The sequence below is a fragment of the Leucoraja erinacea genome, chromosome 26 (genome assembly GCF_028641065.1).
Source record: "Leucoraja erinacea ecotype New England chromosome 26, Leri_hhj_1, whole genome shotgun sequence".
Classification (NCBI taxonomy): domain Eukaryota; kingdom Metazoa; phylum Chordata; class Chondrichthyes; order Rajiformes; family Rajidae; genus Leucoraja; species Leucoraja erinaceus.
This window is the reverse complement of record NC_073402.1, coordinates 3703956-3722837: the sequence shown is the minus strand read 5'-3', so window position 1 is coordinate 3722837 and position 18882 is coordinate 3703956. Positions and strand designations below refer to the sequence as shown.

Below are 18882 nucleotides of genomic sequence, written 5' to 3'. Positions count from 1 at the left end.
ATTTATGCAGAATGAGTGTAAATGGGTGGCTGATGGTCTGTGTGGATTCATGGGTCGAAGAGTAGGGACCCATGGCGTCTATACAGACTGTAAGCGCATTTAAATCAGGCCTAAAAACACTGTTGTTTACTATAGCCTGTCCATAACCCGACATGCAAGTAATCTTAACCGTCTAATTTTAACCCTTTTATGTGCTCTTTAAAATCGTTTTATTGTTTAATTGACGTTGTTTTATTATTCATACATTTGTCATATTGCTTATTTTGCAATTTTTAATTATTGACTATTTTATTTTTTCTTTCCTGTAAATGAATTGAATTGCTGTTTGCACGAATGGTGCTATACAAATAAACTTGCCTTGCCTTGCCTTACTGGTGGCGCTGTCAGCGATGGCAGCCTCGCCAATGGTCTGTCTATCTTTTCATCTTATTGTTATCTTTTGTGTGTTTTAAAAAGTATGTGTCAATGTTCTCTGGTTTGTTTTATGTGGGGGGGGGGGAAGGGGGGGAAGGGGGGGGTCGGAGAAAACTTTTTTCAATCTCTTACCTTACCGGAGATGCGATTGTTTTCCGGATCGTATCTCCAGTCGCTCTGCAGCCTAACATCAAGGAGCTGGAGGCCTTGCTCGAGAATGACTATGAACCCCACCGTGGGGCCAAGGACTTACCATTGGAGCCTGCGATCCCTTGCCTGGGATCAATGCTCCAACCGTGGCCTGCCATTCCAACGTCGAGGAGCTCGCAGTCTCGGATAGAGACTGTTGTCGGGAGGACATCAAGGGTCGCAGGAGGTTTAACCAGCCCCAACCCAGGGTCCAATTGCCCAGCACGGGGGGAGATGAGATCCCCCCGATGCGGGAGGTTGATCGCCCAGACGCGGATGGCCCGACCGATGGCCACGGGAGCCAAGATTGTCATGTTAACGGAAGGCTCGAGGCCCCCGACTGCGGGAGAATGAAGAAGGGAAGGAATTTCACTTTTTTTTCGCCTTCCATCACCATGAGGAATGTGGAGGAGTCACTGTGGTGGATGTTTATTTTAAAATGTATTTTGTGTGTTCAGTTGCTTTTTATTGGTATGACTGTATGGCACATCAAATTCCTCATATATGGTGCAAAACATACTTCGCTAATAAAGTATGATTATGATTATGATATATCTTTGGTGACTTTATGGTTATTTTTCTTAAAAATACTTTAGCAGATGAAAGGTTCAGTGAAAGCAGTAGAAATACTACAAGGACAACCAACTGATGACAAACCCTGCTAAGACCCAAGTTTGCCTGTTCCACCTTTGTAATCATAAAGCTGGGAGGAAGCTGTCCTTAACATGGAATGGTGTCCCCTTGGGACACTGTGAGTACCTTGTCTATCTTGGGGTCACTCTGGACCGAAATCTCTCCTTCAAGCAACACATCGAAAGGGTGAAGGGGAAAGTGAGGATGAGGAACAGCCTCCTTCGCAAGCTGGCAAACTCATCGTGGTGTACCAATGCATCCACATTGCGGTCAACTGCTCCTGCGCTGTGCTACTCTGCTGCAGAGTATGCTTGTCATGTTTGGGAGAGATCATCTCATGCGAAGAAAGTTGATGCCGCCCTTAATAACAGCTGCAGATGCACTGGCTGCCTAAAACCAATGGATGGGGATAGCTTGCATGTCTTGGCCGGTATTGCTCCACCAGGAATCCGCAGATCAGTCGCCGGTAGAACTGAAGGTAGCGGGCAAGTAGGGGAAGCCCGCCATTCCCGTCACTCCCATCACCCATCCCCGAAACGGCTGAGGTCGAGGAAGAGCTTCCTCCATACAGTCCAGCCACTGTCACAGTCACCTCAAGCAACCAGACTAGCCTTGTGGGAAAAGAAACGCAGTGAAAACCACCACCACCACGTAAAGATGCCAATCCCCACCAAGGAACAGCTCCCACCTGGTCACGGGTGTGACTGGAAGACCTGGAAGTCCCTCTATAAGCTTCATACAGGGATGGGCCGAAGCAAGACCAATATGAGCACTATGCAGATGTGGCAGACACAGAATGTGAATGTGGAACATCTGTACAATCCATGCCACACCTACTAAGATGCCTACTTATTGGTGAACAATGCTGCCTGGAAGATCTAGCGTGGCAAACAAAAAGACTGTCCACTGTGCAAGAGCCTGTGCGGACGTTGGAAACATAGATGATGGGCACGAAAGAAGTAAAAGCTATCAATGCATGGTTGAGGACTCAAGAGAGAATCTGTAGATGCTTAAATCCTGATTAAAAACCAAGTGCTGGAGAAACTCAACTGGTCAGGCAGCATCCGTGGAGTGAAATGGGCAGACAATGATTCGGGTTGGTATCTTTCTTCAGACTTCATCCAAAACGTCGCCTGCCCATTTCAATTCCACAGATGCCGTTTGACCCATTGAGTCCCCCCAGCACTATGTTTTTTGCTCAATACATACTGGAGTCTATTTTTGCTGCTCTTGATAATGTTTGCTGCTTGACAATGTCCCCTAAGGATAACTCTTCAAATGCTAATTCTGTACTTCCTTCCTGCCTTTGGACTTGAAGGAGCGTTGACCTTGACGGCATTGTAGCCCCTGGTATTTGAGATAACGTAAAAGTCAGGACCATTAACATCAAGCCCAATTTAAAAGACCAGAAACTCCAAATGTGAACAATTGCATTATCACAACTAAGGTTTCTCTCAGAAGCTGTGAAATTGCATGTTGGATGAAAGTTTCTCATTTATATCCAGAACAGTTGCAAATGAACTTGTGTCCACTGAAATATTAATAGCAAATGTATTACTTTATGTGCACACAAAGTTCTGAGGGTGCTTTGGTTTCATGACTTGCTCTTGTGTAATAGTTATTTAACATTTTAGTCTGGTTTTGTTTAAATATACAGCATGGAAACGGGCCCCTCGGCCCAATCAGTCCACGACAACCAGTGTTTACCCCGTACACCCCTAGTTCTATCCTACGCACTAGGGAACATTTACACAACCCAGTTAACCTACACATCTGCACGTCTTTGGAATGTTGGAGGAAACCGGAGCACCTATAGGAAACTCACGCGGTCACGGGGAGAGCGTACAAACTCCGTACAGACAGCACCCATAGTCAGGATTGAACCCAGGTCTCTGGTGCCTCGAGGCAGCAACTCTACCGCTGCGCCACTGTGCCACCCTATCTGTCAACAATCATGTTGGTGAAACTACCCTGTGCTGGAAGAGATTGTCACTGCTGAAATTTGAATTCAGAGCATTTATTAAAGCAATACCGGACTCAGTCATCCCCGCAAGAAAGCATTAAGTTTGTCGATAAAGGAAAACACCGACTGGGAGAAGATCTCTCATTCTATCCGATGAATTAGTGCACAAATTGTATTCATGTCAAACCCTACTGAGGTTGCTAACCTGCTTATTATTACCCTGCCTTCCTTTTGCTGTGTTACATTTCGCTAAGACAAAGATTAATTGTGGCTCTCTGCAGCAGAATTGGGTTTTACTGAATTACTGGAATGGATGTTTCTCTCCGTAACCTCTACCATTCTCAGCATGATGACTACAATCAATACACTTTTCTCTGAAGTCGTACCTGGATTATTTGATGAGAACTGCTAACTGCAGATTCACATTGTAACAGAAAAATTGATACTGAAAATAAACAGGGCATCCCATTCAGGCAACTCTTCAGAACAATAATAGATTCTCGGCCAGCATTTTCCACTGAGGGCGCTCTCAATTTCAAAGGTTTATGGCGTGTAGATTACTTCAGGGAAATGTGAAATATTTTTCTCACTCTCTGTTAAAACTACATTTTCATCCTGGCAGAGGCTTAATAATCTACATCATACATCTTAGAAGCGTTATTTTCACGAAAAATAAACTGCATTTACAATATCTTCTGAAGTGTATTTTTTTGGACAATCTTGACAAATCTCAGTTATTTTCTACTGCGTACACATGCATGCAAGGTGTATGAGGCAGTGCCTTTCCAACATTGCAATTTTCACTGGAAAACAAATGTTTGAGTTTCCATTATTATATTTTTAAGTGACAATGTTGAATTTGGCCACTTCAAATCTGGCTCAGTATACCAGCATGTCTTTAGACTTTAGAGATACACGGAAACAAGCCCTTCGGCCCACCGAGTCCGTGCCGACCAGTGATCGCCCGATCACACACTAGTTTAGTTTAGAGATACAGCACGGAAACAGGCCCTTCGGTACACCGAGCCCACACCAACCAGCGATCACCCCGCCCACTATCCTACACACTAGGGACAATTTGCAGTTTTACCGATGCCAATGAACCTACAAAGCTGTACATTGAGGAGTGTGGGAGGAAACTGCAGCACCTGGAGAAAACCCACGTAGTCACAGGGAGAACGTACAAACTCCGTACAGTCAGCACCCGAGGTCAGGATCTAAATTGGTCTCTGGCGCTGCAAGGCCGCAACTCTACCGCAGTGCCACCATGCCACCCTAGATGGTAGTGTCTTTCCCCCCAAAACATGTTTATATTTATGACATATACGGTAAATAAAATGTAGTCATGTCTTTATCTACATTCTTGTAGCAACCAATTCAATATGTTACCTTCACAAATATTTCCTAATTAATCATTGCAATTCTTAATTATTGCATCAGTAAGACTTGGGCTTTATTCCATGGAGCACAGGAAGCTATAGGGTGATCTTATAAACATGTATAACATCATGAGGGGAATAAATAGGGTGAATTCCCAGAGTCTTTCACCCAGAGAAGGGGAATCATGTCCCAGAGGACACAGGTTTAAGATGAAAGTGGGGAAGATTTGATCGGAACCTCAGGGCTAGCTTTTTCACTCAGAGGGTGGTAGGTATATCGAATGAGCTGCCTGATAGCATAACATTTAAAAAATGCTAGGTGCATGGATGGGACACTTTTAAAATAATTTGGGCCAAATGCTGGCAAATGGGGCTGGCTTAGATGGGACTTCTTGATTGGCCTGAGGGAGTTGGGCCGAAGGGCCTGATTCCACATGGTATGTCTAAGATACGGCCATATATTGCTAGATGGTGCACACTGAAGGAACAATACACCAGTGTTGTAGAGGGTGCAGATTTAGTTTAGTTTAGTTTCAAGATACAGAGCGCAAACAGGCCCTTCGGCCAACCTAGTCCACTTCGACTAATGATCCCCGCACATTCCCACACGCACTAGGGCCATTTCATAATTTTACCAAGCTCATTAACCTACAAACATGTACGTCATTGGAGTGTGGCAGGAAACTGGAGCAAACGGAGAAAACCCACGCAGGCACGGGAAGAATGTACAAACTCCCTGCAGACAGCATACGCAGTCAGGATCGAGCCTGTGTCACTGGTGCTGAAAGTTAGGAAATCTACCGCTGCACCACTGTGCTGCCCCCAGGATGTTTAGGACATTGGAGGTTGGGGTTGCCTACTATCCAGGATGGTATTGAGATTCTTATGAATTGTTAGCACTGCACTCAAGGGGGCATGTGTTGAGATGTTCATCATAGTCCACCAACCAGCACTTTGTAATTGATGGAGAAGCTTTGTGGATAGATGAGCCAGCCTATAACCTCATTCATTTCAGCATGCTAATGATGTGACAGTGTCATACAGTGTAGAAACAGGCCATTTGGCCCAACTTGAGCACGCCAGCCAACATGACCCAACTACACTAGTCCCACCTTCCTGTGTTTGGCCCGTATTCATCTACACCTATCATATCCAGGTATCTGTCAAAATATTTCGTAAAAATGTTGTGACTATAACTGCCTCAACGACCTCCTCCGACAGCTCATTCTATACACACCCACCACCCTTTGTGTAAAAAAAGATAAAAAGTAAAAGTAAAGAAGAAGATGTTGTTTGATTTAAAGATGGTTATACTATGCTGCTGAATATCATATTGTAATTTTCCAAATGCCACACTCATATAGCAGAATATTAATTATCAGTTATCATCCCTTTATGAATATTCTCACTTCTTGCAGACACCCCTGGATGTTTCATTCTCTGAGGCAGATATTGTGTTCAAAATTCTCTTCACTGGAAACTAGAAGGCAGACATAAAATCCTGGAGTAACTCAGCGGGACAGGCAGCATCTCTGGCGAGAAGGAATGGGTGACATTTTGAGTCGAGACCCTTCTTCAGACTCGACCTGAAACGTCAGCCAATCCTTCTATCCATAGTCCCACTATCCTGTCCCGCTGAGTTACTCCAGCATTTTGTGTCTATCTTCAATTTAAATCAGCATCCACAGTTCTTCCCTAGACAATATAACTAAATGGATTGTTAAAGAGGAAAAGCCTTTTCACCCAGAGAGTTGTGAATCTGTGGAAATTTCTGCCACAGAAGGCAGTGGAGTTTTCAAGAGAGTTAGAAATAGCTCTTAGAGCTAAAAGAATCAAGGGATATGGGAAAAAGCAAGAACGGGGTACTGATTTTGGATGATCAGCCATAATCATATTGAATGGTGCTGGTTTGAAGGGCTGAATGGCTTACTCCTGCACATATTTTTTATGTTTCTATGTTTCTATGATAGGAAAGATGGAACATTAGTCTGAAGAAGGGTTCCAACCCAAAACATCATCTATTCCTTTTCCCCAGAGATGCTGCCTGACCCGCTGAGTCACTCCAGCTTTTTGTGTCTATCTTTGGTTTAAACCAGCATCTACAGTTCCTTCCAACACAAAGCCACTGATCTGTTCCAGACAAAGGGCTTAGAGATGGGAATCTTGAATCCACTTCCTCCCTCCCTTGCCCCTTAACAATTGCCACACATTGTGTGCCTGGTGACAGTACAAGTGTCGGAAGAGTAATCAGACAGAATCTTTTTCAAAATGTTTAGTTTAGTTTACAGCTACAGCTGGAAAATGGGGCCTTTGGCCCACTGAACCTGCGATCACCCATACATTAGTTCTATCCTACACACTAGGGACAATTTAAAAAACTAAATTAATCTCTTTGGAATGTGGGAAGAAACCAGAGCACCCTGGGAAAACTCACGTGGTCACGGGGAGAACGTACAAACTCCGTATGGGCAGCACCCGTAGTCAGGTTCGAATCTGGGTCTCTGTCGCTTTAAGTAGCAACTCTACTGCTGCGCCACTGTGCCGACCAAACGTCGAAGATGAGAGGGCACAGCTTATTACATGAGGGGGCGAAATATGAAGGAGATGTGCTAGACACATTGTTTTACACAGACGGTGATGAGTGCTTGGAATGCACTGCCAGGGATGGTGGAGGAGGCAGACATAATTAAGAGACTTTAAAATAACACATAGATATGCAGGGAATTGAAGGATGTGAATCACGTGCAGGTTAACTAGTCATCATATTCAACATGGACATTGTGGGCCACGCGGCCTGCTCCTGTGTTGTACTGTTCTAGGTTCATTGTCAGCATTGGTCCTGTTATATATACAGGAATTTCAAACAGAACCTCATTATTGAAAAATGCCTGCAGTTATTAGATGTGGAGCTGGAGTAAAGAAACGGTACCAAATATTTATGTTTGGGGAAAATGAACTACGAAAGGCTTCTGCAAAACAGACAAGTTGGGAGATTGTCGTTCAACGTAGATAGATTAAATAGACCTTGAAAGGATGTAAAAGTGCGCACGTCGATATACTCTGCAAAACTAAGTGAAAGAGAGGGAAAGGGTTCCATAGCAGCAGCAGATAGAGTATTGGAAAAAATGTGTGCATCTTACTTTTAAGTTGATGATAGACACACTATGCTGGAGTAACAGCAGGACAGGCAGCATCTCTGGAGCAAAAGAATGGGTGATGTTTTGGGTCATAGAAACATAGAAAATAGGTTCAGGAGTAGGCCATTTGCCCTTCGAGCCATTCAAAAATCACTTGGGGATTTTTTTTTTCCTCATCTAGTCCTAAATGGCCTCCCCGTTATTCTTAAACTGTGACCCCTGGTCCTGGATTCCCCCAACATAGGGAACATTTTTCCTACATCGGGCCTGCCCAATCCCTTAAGATTGTTATATGTTCTTGAGATGAGATTAAAAAATTTCACACAGAGAGTGGTGAATCTCTGGAATTCTCTGCCACAGAAGGTAGTTGAGGCCAGTTCATTGGCTATATTTACGAGGGAGTTAGATGTGGCCCTTGTGGCTAAAGGGATCATGGAGAGAAGGCAGGTACAGGATACTGAGTTGGATGATCAGCCATGATCATATTGAATGGCAGTGCAGGCTCGAAGGGCCGAATGGCCTACTCCTGCACCTAAGGTCTATGTTTCTATGTTTCCATCAACCATCAGGCAGCACAACACGAACCACAACACCACCTCAGCATCAAACACGACGAACTTTGTGTAGTGGTTGCACTGCATTGCATCAGGAGGCTTCGGAGATGGTGCAGATGAGGTTTACCAGAGTGTTGCCTGGATTAGATGATTTCAGCTACAGGGAGAGGTTGGATAGACTTGGGTTGTTTTCTCTGGAATGTCCAGAGGTTGAGTGGAGACTTGATAGAACTATATAAAATGATGATAGGTATAGATAGGGTAGACAGTCAGAACCATTCCCGCACGGCGGAAATGTCCAACACTAGACGACACAGCTATAAGTTGAGAAGGGGAAAGTTTAATAGAGATGTGCGGAGCAAGTTTTTTGGAGGCTTGGAATGCACTGCCAGGGGTGGTGGTGGAGACATGCTGGTATTTAGGAAGCTTTCAGGCTGGCACATGGAAGCGCAAGGAGTAGAGGAATACAGATCATGTACAGATTGATGAGATCAATTTAAATGGGCATCATTATCGGCACAAACATTATGGGCTGAAGGGCCTGTTCCTGTAGTGTACTATTGTGTGGTCTATGGACTTTGGCTCACATTATTATGGCATGGTGACCTACAATAACTTATAATTTATTGTATTATTGTTTATTTGTTGTGTTGATGTGTTAATATGCCTATTAAAGCTGCAGTAAGCAACAATTTCATTGTTCAAGTGCATATTAAATACTTTTGATTCTTGAGTAGGGAAGGGATCACAAAACACCATAACATTTCAGTTGTGATTTGTCCTTTCTGTCTTCAACCTTCACCTTCAGCAAGGTGAAAGTTCCCACCCTCTGGCCTCTGTTGTACTAAGGGTTACAAATAAGCAAAATTATTCTCTGGTAGTCTGCAAAATTAACATTGAATTAAATAATGTATTATGGAACCAATCAGGTTTGTCCTATTTCCATTTGTTCCAAAGGTAGAAATGTAATAAATAACATTGTAAAGCTTTGTAGTGCGGCACAATGCGTAGCAGTAGAGTCGCTGCCTCACAGCGCCAGAGACCCGGGTTCGAACCAGACTACGGGTGCCATCTGTACGGAGATTTATGTTCACCCTGTGACCACGTGGGTTTTTCTCCGGGTGCTCCGGTTTCCACATTCTAAAGACGTACAGGTTTGCAGATTAATTGCTTCTGCAATTGTAAATTGTAAATTGTCCATAGTGCATAGGATCGTGCTAGTGTGTGGGGTCATCACTCGTCAGCGCAGACTCGGTGTGGGCCGAAGGGCCTGCTTCCATGCCGTCTCTCTAAAGTCTAAAGCCTACAGTCTAAAGTATTTTGATAGATATTGATTCATTTGTCAAAATGGGAATGTTTTTACTGTGTAATAGTATGAATAATAATTTTAGAATTTCAATGAAATTGGCCAGATTCTTTGAACAATGGACTTAAATTGATCATAACTTGAAGTTAATTGAAGAAAATATGGATTTTCTTTCTCCAAGTGTTATAGATTAAAAAGCTTGAAATCGGTTAAAGATTTGTATTTGACTTTTGGATTAGTAAGAGTTTGTTAATTTTAGGATTGGAAATGAATTCCTTGGAATATAGGCTTATAGTGGTGTACAAAATCATGAGTGGAATAGATGCATAGACACACAAGTCTCTTGCCCAGAGTAGAGGAATCGAGATCAGGAGGACATAGGTTTAAGGTGAGGTGGGGGTGGTTGTAAAGTTTTAGTAGGAACCTGAGGAGTAACTTTTTTACACAAAGGATGGTGGGTATATGGAACGAGTTGCCGGAGTAGATCATCGCGGCAGGTATTATCGCAACGATTAAGAAACATTTAGATTGGGACATTTGGATAGGACATATTTGGCGGGATATGGGTTTAGCTTAGGCAGGTGGGACTACTGTGGATGGGACACGTTGGCTAAAGTGGGAAAGTTGGGCCGAAGGGCCTGTTCCCACACTATATGATTCTATGAATTTGACTTTAATATAGAATTAAAGCACAGCGGCACGGTGGCGCAGTGGTAGAGTTGCTGCCTTACAGCGCTTGCAGCGCCAGAGACCCGGGTTCGATCCCGACTACGGGTGCTGTCCGTACAGTCTATGTACAATCTCACTGTGACTGCCTGGGTTTTTTTCCGAGATCGGTGGGCCGAAGGGCCTGTTTCCGCGCTTTATCTGTAAACTACATTAAATTCTGCTTCATGTTTTCAAGGTGAGAAGAGGAACTATGCAGCCGGGTCACCTACCAGGACTGTGGTCACAATCAGTGAGCGATTTGTCAGCGAATCGGTTATGTTCGATCTTCTGCTTCTGGACATCTCGGTGATATTTAAGCCATTGATTGGATCCCAGGTTCCAACCTGCAAGAGAAAAGACCACAACAGGAATTTACTGAGATGAGCTATGGAAGGGGTTTCGGGTGGAGTAATGGAGAGAATTTGGCAAGTAATATTTGTAAACTGAAATTTGAAATCTGGATCTGGATCTATCTGTACACAGTGGATGGCTTGATGGTGATCTATAGTAAATACTATAATATATAATATATAGTATATAGTATAATCTATAGTACATACATGTAATGTCTATTTGCTGACTGGGTAGCATGCAAAAAATAACTTTTCGCCCTACCTCAGTACACGTGACAATAAACTAAATAAAACCAGTGAAAATTACCGAAGATAGACATAATGTGCTGGAGTAACTCAGCAGGTTAAGCAGCATTAGGTGAAAACGAACAGGTAACGTTTCGGGTTGAGACAATTCTTCAGACTGAAAGTCTTCTTCAGACTGAGATCTTTGTCAGACTGAAGATCTCCCTTCCCTACACCCCCATATTTCAGTCCAGGAGTCATGTTTGTCTCCTAATCAGGCAAAAAACATCCCAGAAGATGCAACGGGACAAAGCAGGTCCGGTCTACAACATGAAGGTGTGTTTCCATTGGGTTAATGCCATTGCCTCCAAGGATGGGAGTGTGAGACACAGCCTGACTGGGAACGAGTGCTGTGAGCAGGGCGGCGCAGTGGTGCAGTCATAGAGTTGCTGCCTTAAAGCACTAGAGACCCAGGTTCGATCCAGACTATGGGTGCTGTCTGTACGGAGTTTGTACGTTCTCCACCAGCATAATCAAGGACCAGTCTCAGCCTGGCCATTCCCTCTTCTCCCTTCCCCCAACACGATGTTTGAAAAAGCATACTTCTAGATTCAGGGTCAGTTTCTTCTCAGCTGTTATCAGGCAACTGAACTGTCCTCTCACCAGCTAGAGTATGTTCTTAACCTCCCATCTACCTTATTGGAGACCTTTAATCGGACTTTGTTAGACTTTAGCTTGCACTGAATGTTGTACACGTTATCCTTTACCTGTGCACTGTGGATGGGTTGGTGGTACTCATCTATAGTAGTTTCCTTGAGTGGATAGCATGCAAACAAAAGCTTTTCATTATACCCTGGTACGTAACAACAATAAGCTAAACTGAACTAAACTAAAACATTTTTCTACAGATAACTTGCAAGTTCAGTTCTTCTGCTTGAGTAGCTTCAGCCCAATGACATGGAAATTGAATTCCCCAATTTTAGGTAACAAAACAAACCTACAAACAACCCCCCCCCCCCCCCCCCCCCCCCCCCTCCTCCTCTCCTCCCCCCACCCTCTTTTCCTTTTTCTCTGTCTCCCCTTTCCTCTAGCTTCATATTTCACACCTCTCCTTATCTCTTTATCTCGCATCATTTTATCTTTCCATCCCTGACCATGCTCCACCCACACTTGCCAAGCAAACCTCTCCTCATGTGACCATCATTCCCGGTGTTAGTCCCATCTCCATGTTCCTCTTGCTTTCTTTCACCACTATCATCAGTTTGAAGAAGGTTCCCAACCCAAAATATCACCTATCCATGTCCTCCGGAGATGCTGCCTGTCCGCTGACTTTCTAGCACTTTGTGTTCAATGCAAAATCCCAGCATCTCCAGTTCCTTATGTCTACAGAAATCCAATTAATCCTTTGTTAGGAAGTTACATCTATCTGTTGATTAGAGGTCTCACAGCCTGATTTGTTCCTTCGGGCTCTGAGCTGAACATGTATTAAGAATTCCACCTTTTGTGTGATTTTATTCCCTCTGTTTTTTGTACATTATATCTGTTGCTCCGAGACAACAGTTAAACTAATGTACACCTTATTGTAGAAAGGACATTAGATACATAAAAATCAATAAACACAGAGAAAAAACAAGTAAGAAAGTGCAAGGAGGAACAAATAAAAATTGAGTCAATAGTACATTTAACCCAGCTGCCAGACCAAGTAAAACCAATGCGTACCTTATTACGGAAAGGACATTAGATCCAGGGAAACTAGTAAACACAGGGAAGAATATGTCATGAAAATGCAAATAGGATCACAGCGGCGCAGCAGTAAAGTTGCTGCCTTAGAGCGCCAGAGACCCAGGTTTGATCTTGACTACAAGTGCTGTCTGTACAGAGTTTGTATGTTATTCCCGTAACCTGCATGGGCTTTCTCCGGGAGCTCCGGTTTCCTCCCACACAAAGGTTTGTAGGCTAATTGGCTTGGTAAAATTGATGTGTGCATAGTGTGTGGGATAGTGTTAGTGTGCGGGGATCGGTGGGACGAAGGTCCTGTTTCCGCACTAAATCTCTAAACTAAACTAAACCAAACTAAAAGGAGCAATCAATATTAGGTACTCACCAAGACATATGAACTTACAAGAAACATTATTTCCCCGGTGTGGTGGGATTGTGGAGTCTGCTCCCACACCGAGTGATCCAGTCGAATGGTGCAAATTGAACCAAGAAGAGACCAGCAAAGACACAACAGGGATGTAATGCTGAGGCTCTATAAGGTGCTGGTCAGGCTGCATTTGGGGTATTTTGAGCAACTATTGGTACCATATCTCAGGAAGGATGTGCTGGCTCTGGAGAAGGCCCAGAGGATGTACCAGACAATGTGCTGGAGTAACCCAGACGGTCTGGCAGCATCTCTGGAGGGCATGGATAGATGACGTTTTAGGTTGGAACCCTGCTTCAGATTGGAGACTATGTCCTCCAGGGATGCTGCCTGACCCATTGGGTTACTTCAGCACTTTGTGCCCGATGTAAGATTCGAGCATCTGTTGTTCCCCATGGCCGGATTGACAGAAGAGGAGAAGAACTGGGGCTTATTCTGAAAGAGCTGGAGGAGGACTGGAAATCGGATCAGAGACATGAGCTCGAACAGCTAACTATCCTGGTTCTGTGATACAGCCTTAGATTCATACGTGTGCGGCGCCGACGGACAAGAAGCCGAAGCAAAGAAGTCGAAGCCAAAGAACCGAATGGAAACGAGGCCGAAACGCCACAAAACCGAAAGAGTACGAAGATGAAGCGCCAACTAACCGAAAGGATGGGACGCCTAAAAGCAAACTCACCGAATGGCCGCTCTGTTGAAATGCCACCTACCCAAAAGGCGGTGTCTCCTACAGGCCAACGAACCGACTGCCGCTCAACAGAAAAGTCAATAACGGACATGACGTTGCCGGGGCGCGGGACTTGTCAGCGATTGGTCCAGACCCCCGCGTCCATCACATCACTGTGGAGGGATGGACATTGTCCCACACCTCCGCTCCACACGACCCACAGTCCGCGGAGGATGGCCGTGGGAGAGTGCGGGCTGTCCCGAGGGATGCGCACCTTCGGCCACTTACAACTTGGTGCTTGGGTTCAGATTGCCCGGTCACCTATGGCTTGTGTGGGAAAATGACCCCCATGCTCCTGTCTTCCCCTTCTCTCTCTCTCTCTCTCTCTCCCGCCTCTCTCTCTCCCCCTCTCTCCCCCTCTCTCTCTCTCTCTCCCCCTCCCCCTCTCTCCCTCCCTTCTCTCTCTCTCTCCCCCCCTCTCTCTCTCTCTCTCTCTCTCTCTCTCTCTCTCTCTCTCTCTCCCCTCTCTCTCCCCTCTCTCTCTCTCTCTCTCTCTCCCTCTCCCTCTCCCCCTCTCCCCCTCTCTCTCTCCCCTTCTCTCTCTCTCTCTCCCCTCTCTCCTCTCTCTCCCCCCCTCTCTCCTCCCTCTCTCTCTCCCCCCCTCTCTCTCTCTCTCTCCCCTCTCTCCCTCTCTCCCTCCCTCCCTCTCTCTCCCCCTCTCTCTCCCTCTCTCTCCCCCCCCTCTCTCTCCCCTCTCTCCCTCCTCTCTCTCCCCCTCTCTCCCTCCCCCCCCCCCCCCCCCCTCCCTCCTCTCTCTCTCTCCTACCCCCCCCCTCTCCTACCCCCTCTCTCTCTCTGTTGTCTACGAAAGAACTGCAGATGCTGGAAAATCGAAGGTGGACAAAAATGCTGGAGAAACTCTGCGGGTGAGGCAGCATCTATGGAGCGAAGGAAATAGGCAACGTTTCGGGTCAAATCCCTTTTTCAGAAGAAGGGTTTTGACCCGAAACTTTGCCTACTTCCTTCGCTCCATAGATGCTGCCCCACCCGCTGAGTTTCTCCAGCAGTTTTGTCTACCTGTATAGTTGTCTGTAAAGTTTACAGCAGAGGTTTATCAGAGTGATAGCAACAATGTTCAAAAGCTTGAAATGATAAGGTTAGATGTATTTTAAATAATGAAGAAATCCGATAAAGCTCTTTCAGTAGGAAACTGGAGATGAGGGATTTTCGATTTAAAATTAGCACCAAGAAAGATGAAATCGGAAGTGAATTGATGAAGATTAAAAAGACTTTAGAATGTATTGTGTACAAAGGAACTGAATATGCTGGTTTACGCTAAAGATAGACATAAAATGCTGGAGTAACTCAGCGGGACAGGCAGCATCTCCGGATATAAGGAATGGGTGATGTTTCAAGTCAGAAAAAGGGTCATAGAAACATAGAAAATAGGTGCAGGAGTAAGCCATTCGGCCCTTCGAGCCAGCACCGCCATTCAATATGATCATTCAAAATCATTACCCCGTTCCTGCTTTTTCTCCATATCCCTTGATTCCGTTAACTCTAAATCTAATTTTCTATTGAAAACATCCAGTGAATTGGCCTCCATTACCTTCTGTGGCAGAGAATTCTACATTCACAACTCTCTGTGACCCCTGGTTTTGGCCTCCCCCAACATTGGGAACATTTTTCCTGCATCTAGCTTGTCCAATCCCTTAAAAATCTTAACATGTTTCTATCAGATTGTCTCTCATCCTTCTAAATTCCAGTGAATACAAGCCCAGCTGACCCATTTAGGTCTTGACCCAAAATGTCACTCATTTCTTCTATCCAGGGATGTTGCCTACTCCACTGAGATACTCCAGCATTTTGTGTCTATCTTTCAAATGCATTGTTACGTGGAGATTTTGTGCCAGTGCCATTGTGTTGAATTGTTCTATCACGTTGGTCACTGAGAAATGATAAATATAATCATTCTGTTCTCTGCTGTATCAGTTGTGTATCTACACGTTTATTATCCTTTCAGTGGCTGTCAATGTCACTAAACCATGAAGACAGCAGCGGGGTTGGGAGTCTGTTATTGTTTGCAGGAGGTCACTGGGAGTGTGTCAATATTTAAAGAGATGTTGAAAAGTAGACACGTTTGATATTCTCCTGATATTTTGTGCAGCTCAAAACAAAACTGTTTTTCCCCCACGGGAGAGGTAATAACTAAACAAACCAAATCCAAAACAGCTCCACATATGTGATAATGGAACATTGAATTACAAATGCCGACACATTTTGGCCTATAATAGTAGACACAAAATGCTGGAGTAACTCAGCAGCATCTCTGGAGAGAAGGAATGGGTGACGTTTCGGGTCGAGACCCTTGGTTCTTGGTCCTTGGTTCTTGGTCCTCCAAAATATTCCAAATTGAATTTAAACTGGAGGTGGTGAAGGGAGGGCTTAAGCCAGAAAGGGTTATTGGGAAGAAAGAGCTACTTTAAATTTAGTTGCGTCTGGTTGGGTAACAATAGTTGGGTGGAGATTATTCCATGCTTTAATTGTGCGGGGGAAGAACGAATTGCTGTATACATCTGTCTTTGTAGCTGGGATCACAAATTGGATCGAATGTCCTCGTCTGCTCCTAATTGGTTTGGGTTTGGTGTAGGTCTTGTAACCTATGTCGAGCTGACCATTTAACATTTTGTAAAAACAGGTCAAACGGTGAGCTTCACGTCTGTCTTGGAGAGGGTTCCACCCCAGAGAATTCCGAAGTTTGGTGACACTCGCTTCTCTCTCATAGGTGTTAGTAACAAATCGAGCTGCCTGTCTTTGGACACGTTCGATGGAAGAAATGTTTTTTTTTGTGTATGGGTCCCATGCTGCAACTGCGTAGTCCAAATGAGGTCTAACGAGGGTGAAATATAGCTTCTCCTTGACAGAAGTTGAACAATGATGAAAGTTGCGCCTCAGGAAGTTTAGGACACCTGTTGCTTTCACTGTTGCATGATGAGTCTGACCATTCCAACACAGATCATTCTGCAATTTGATGCCAAGATACTTGGTTTGTTTGGATTCTTCAAGGGTGGCACCAAGTATATTGTAAGATGTTTCGCCTGGACTCCTCTTTCTGGTGACACGCATAGTTTAACATTTGGAAGGGTTGAACTGCATGCCCCATTGTTGTGACCACTCAACCATAGTATCGAGATCCTTTTGGAGAGCATCTTCATCATCAGCTGACTTAATTGGACTTCTTCAGGCTGATGGCAGGGGAGTGGGTGGGACGGAGATTGAATGTAGTAGGAGACAGTAAGACTGGTGGGAGAACTGGGAAGGGGGTGGGGATGGAGAGAAAGGGAAAACAAGGGCTACTTGAAGTTGGAGAAGTCAATGTTCATACCACTGGGGTGTAAACTACCCAAGCAAAATATGAGGTGCTGTTCCTCCAGTTTGCACTGGGCCTCACTCTGACAATGGAGACAGCAGCGGGGCTGGGAGTCTGTTGAGTCAGGGCAGGGAGGTCAGATTGGGAATTATTACATTGCCATCATTTGAACAAATGTAAATATGAGGAAGTTGATTTGTGCTATATTAAATCATTGAGTTCAGTGTCTACTTGGTGTAAATGGGTGATCAATTGTCAACATGGACTCGGTGGGCAGAAGGGACTGTTTCCAAGCTGTACCTCTAAACCAAACTAAACATCAGTGGACGCATCATCTTTGCATTTACACCGTCATGCCATGTAAGGATTATATTTTCATGACATCATCTCTCTCTGAACTAAGAAATACAGCCCTGGTTTGCTCTTTCCTAACCAGAAGAAGCCCTTTCCCCAAGCACAATTGTAAGGTCATGAGGTCATACGTAATAAGAGCAGAATTAGGCCATTCGGCCCATCGTCTACTCCACCATTCAATCATGACTGATAAAAAAAGTAAAGTAAATGTATCCTTTAAAGGAAGGGGAGGAGGAAAGGAAGAGGCAGAGACAGTGGGCTGTGAGGTGGGAAGTGGAGGGGAAAGAATGAGAAAGCAGAGACTATCTGAAATTGGAGAAATCAATGTTCATACCACTGGGGTGTAAACTACCCAAGCAAAATATGAGGTGCTGCTCCTCCAATTTACGATGGGCCTCACTCTGGCCATGGAGGAGGCCCAGGGCAGAAAGGTCGGATTTGGAATGGGAGTGGGTTGAAGTGCTCAGCCACTGGGAGATCAGGTTGGTTATTGCGAACCGAGCAGAGATGTTGGGCGAAGCGATCGCCAAGCCTATGCTTGGTCTCACCAATGTAGAGCAGCTGACACCTCGAGCAGCGGATGCAATGGAGGAGGTTGGAGGAGGTGCAGGTGAACCTCTGCCGCATCTGGAAAGACCGTTTGGGTCCTTGGATGGAGTCAAGGTGGGAGGTAAAGTGACAAGTGTAGCATTTCCTGCGGTTGCAAGGGAAAGTGCCAGGAGAGGGGATAGTTTGGGTGGGAAGGGACGAATTCCCAGGGAGATACAGAGGGAGCGGTATCTATCTAACGCTGCTTTACAAATAACCATTGACTTGGTCTCCACAGCCTTCTGTGGCAAAGAATTCCACATTCACTACCCCCTGACTATATAAATTCCTTCCCATCTTTAATTCTGAGGCTATGACCTCTAGCCCTAGACTCTCCCACTAGAGGAAACATCCTCTCAACATCCACTCTATCCAAGCCTTTCATTATTCTGTATGTTTCAATGAGGTTCCCCTCATTCTTCTAAACTCTAGCGAGTACAGGCCCAGTGCCGTCCAATGCTTATCATGAGTTAACCCACTAATTCCTGGAATCATTCTTGTAAACCTCCTCTGGACCCTCTCCAGGGCCAGCACATCCTTCCTCATTTACTCCCGCTATCATAAGTTTACCCATCCATAGGTTGAGACACAGAAGCCCAGGTGTGGTCTCTCATCTGTAAGGAGCGCTTTATGTTGCACTTAAGTATAGGCATTAAATGCCAGCACATCGTTTCTGTTCTGAACTGTTTGCAATCAGCCAATTTCCAAGTACAATTTGTATTAACTCTCAAGTTGTATTATTGATAGTTCTATTTTTTTTAATTTCTTTCTTTCTTTCTTTCTTTATAAAAAAAAAAATTAAATAGAAAATTTCCAAGTACAATTCAAAAGTTTAAGGCATTGGTGTTGAAAAGAAAAAGTGCTCATGAGGACACAAAGTGCTGGATAACTCAATGGAT

At 44.6% G+C, this 18882-nt stretch overlaps 1 protein-coding gene across 1 annotated transcript in view; it reads right to left on the bottom strand.

Moving 5' to 3' along the window:
• LOC129709602 (glutamate receptor ionotropic, kainate 3-like) overlaps window positions 1–18882 on the bottom strand; it is a 593488-nt gene that overhangs the window by 276530 nt on the left and 298076 nt on the right. The window contains exon 9 of the mRNA XM_055656054.1: window positions 10514–10627. Coding sequence (XP_055512029.1) covers window positions 10514–10627 — 114 coding nt within the window. The remainder of the gene's footprint in view (window positions 1–10513; window positions 10628–18882) is intronic.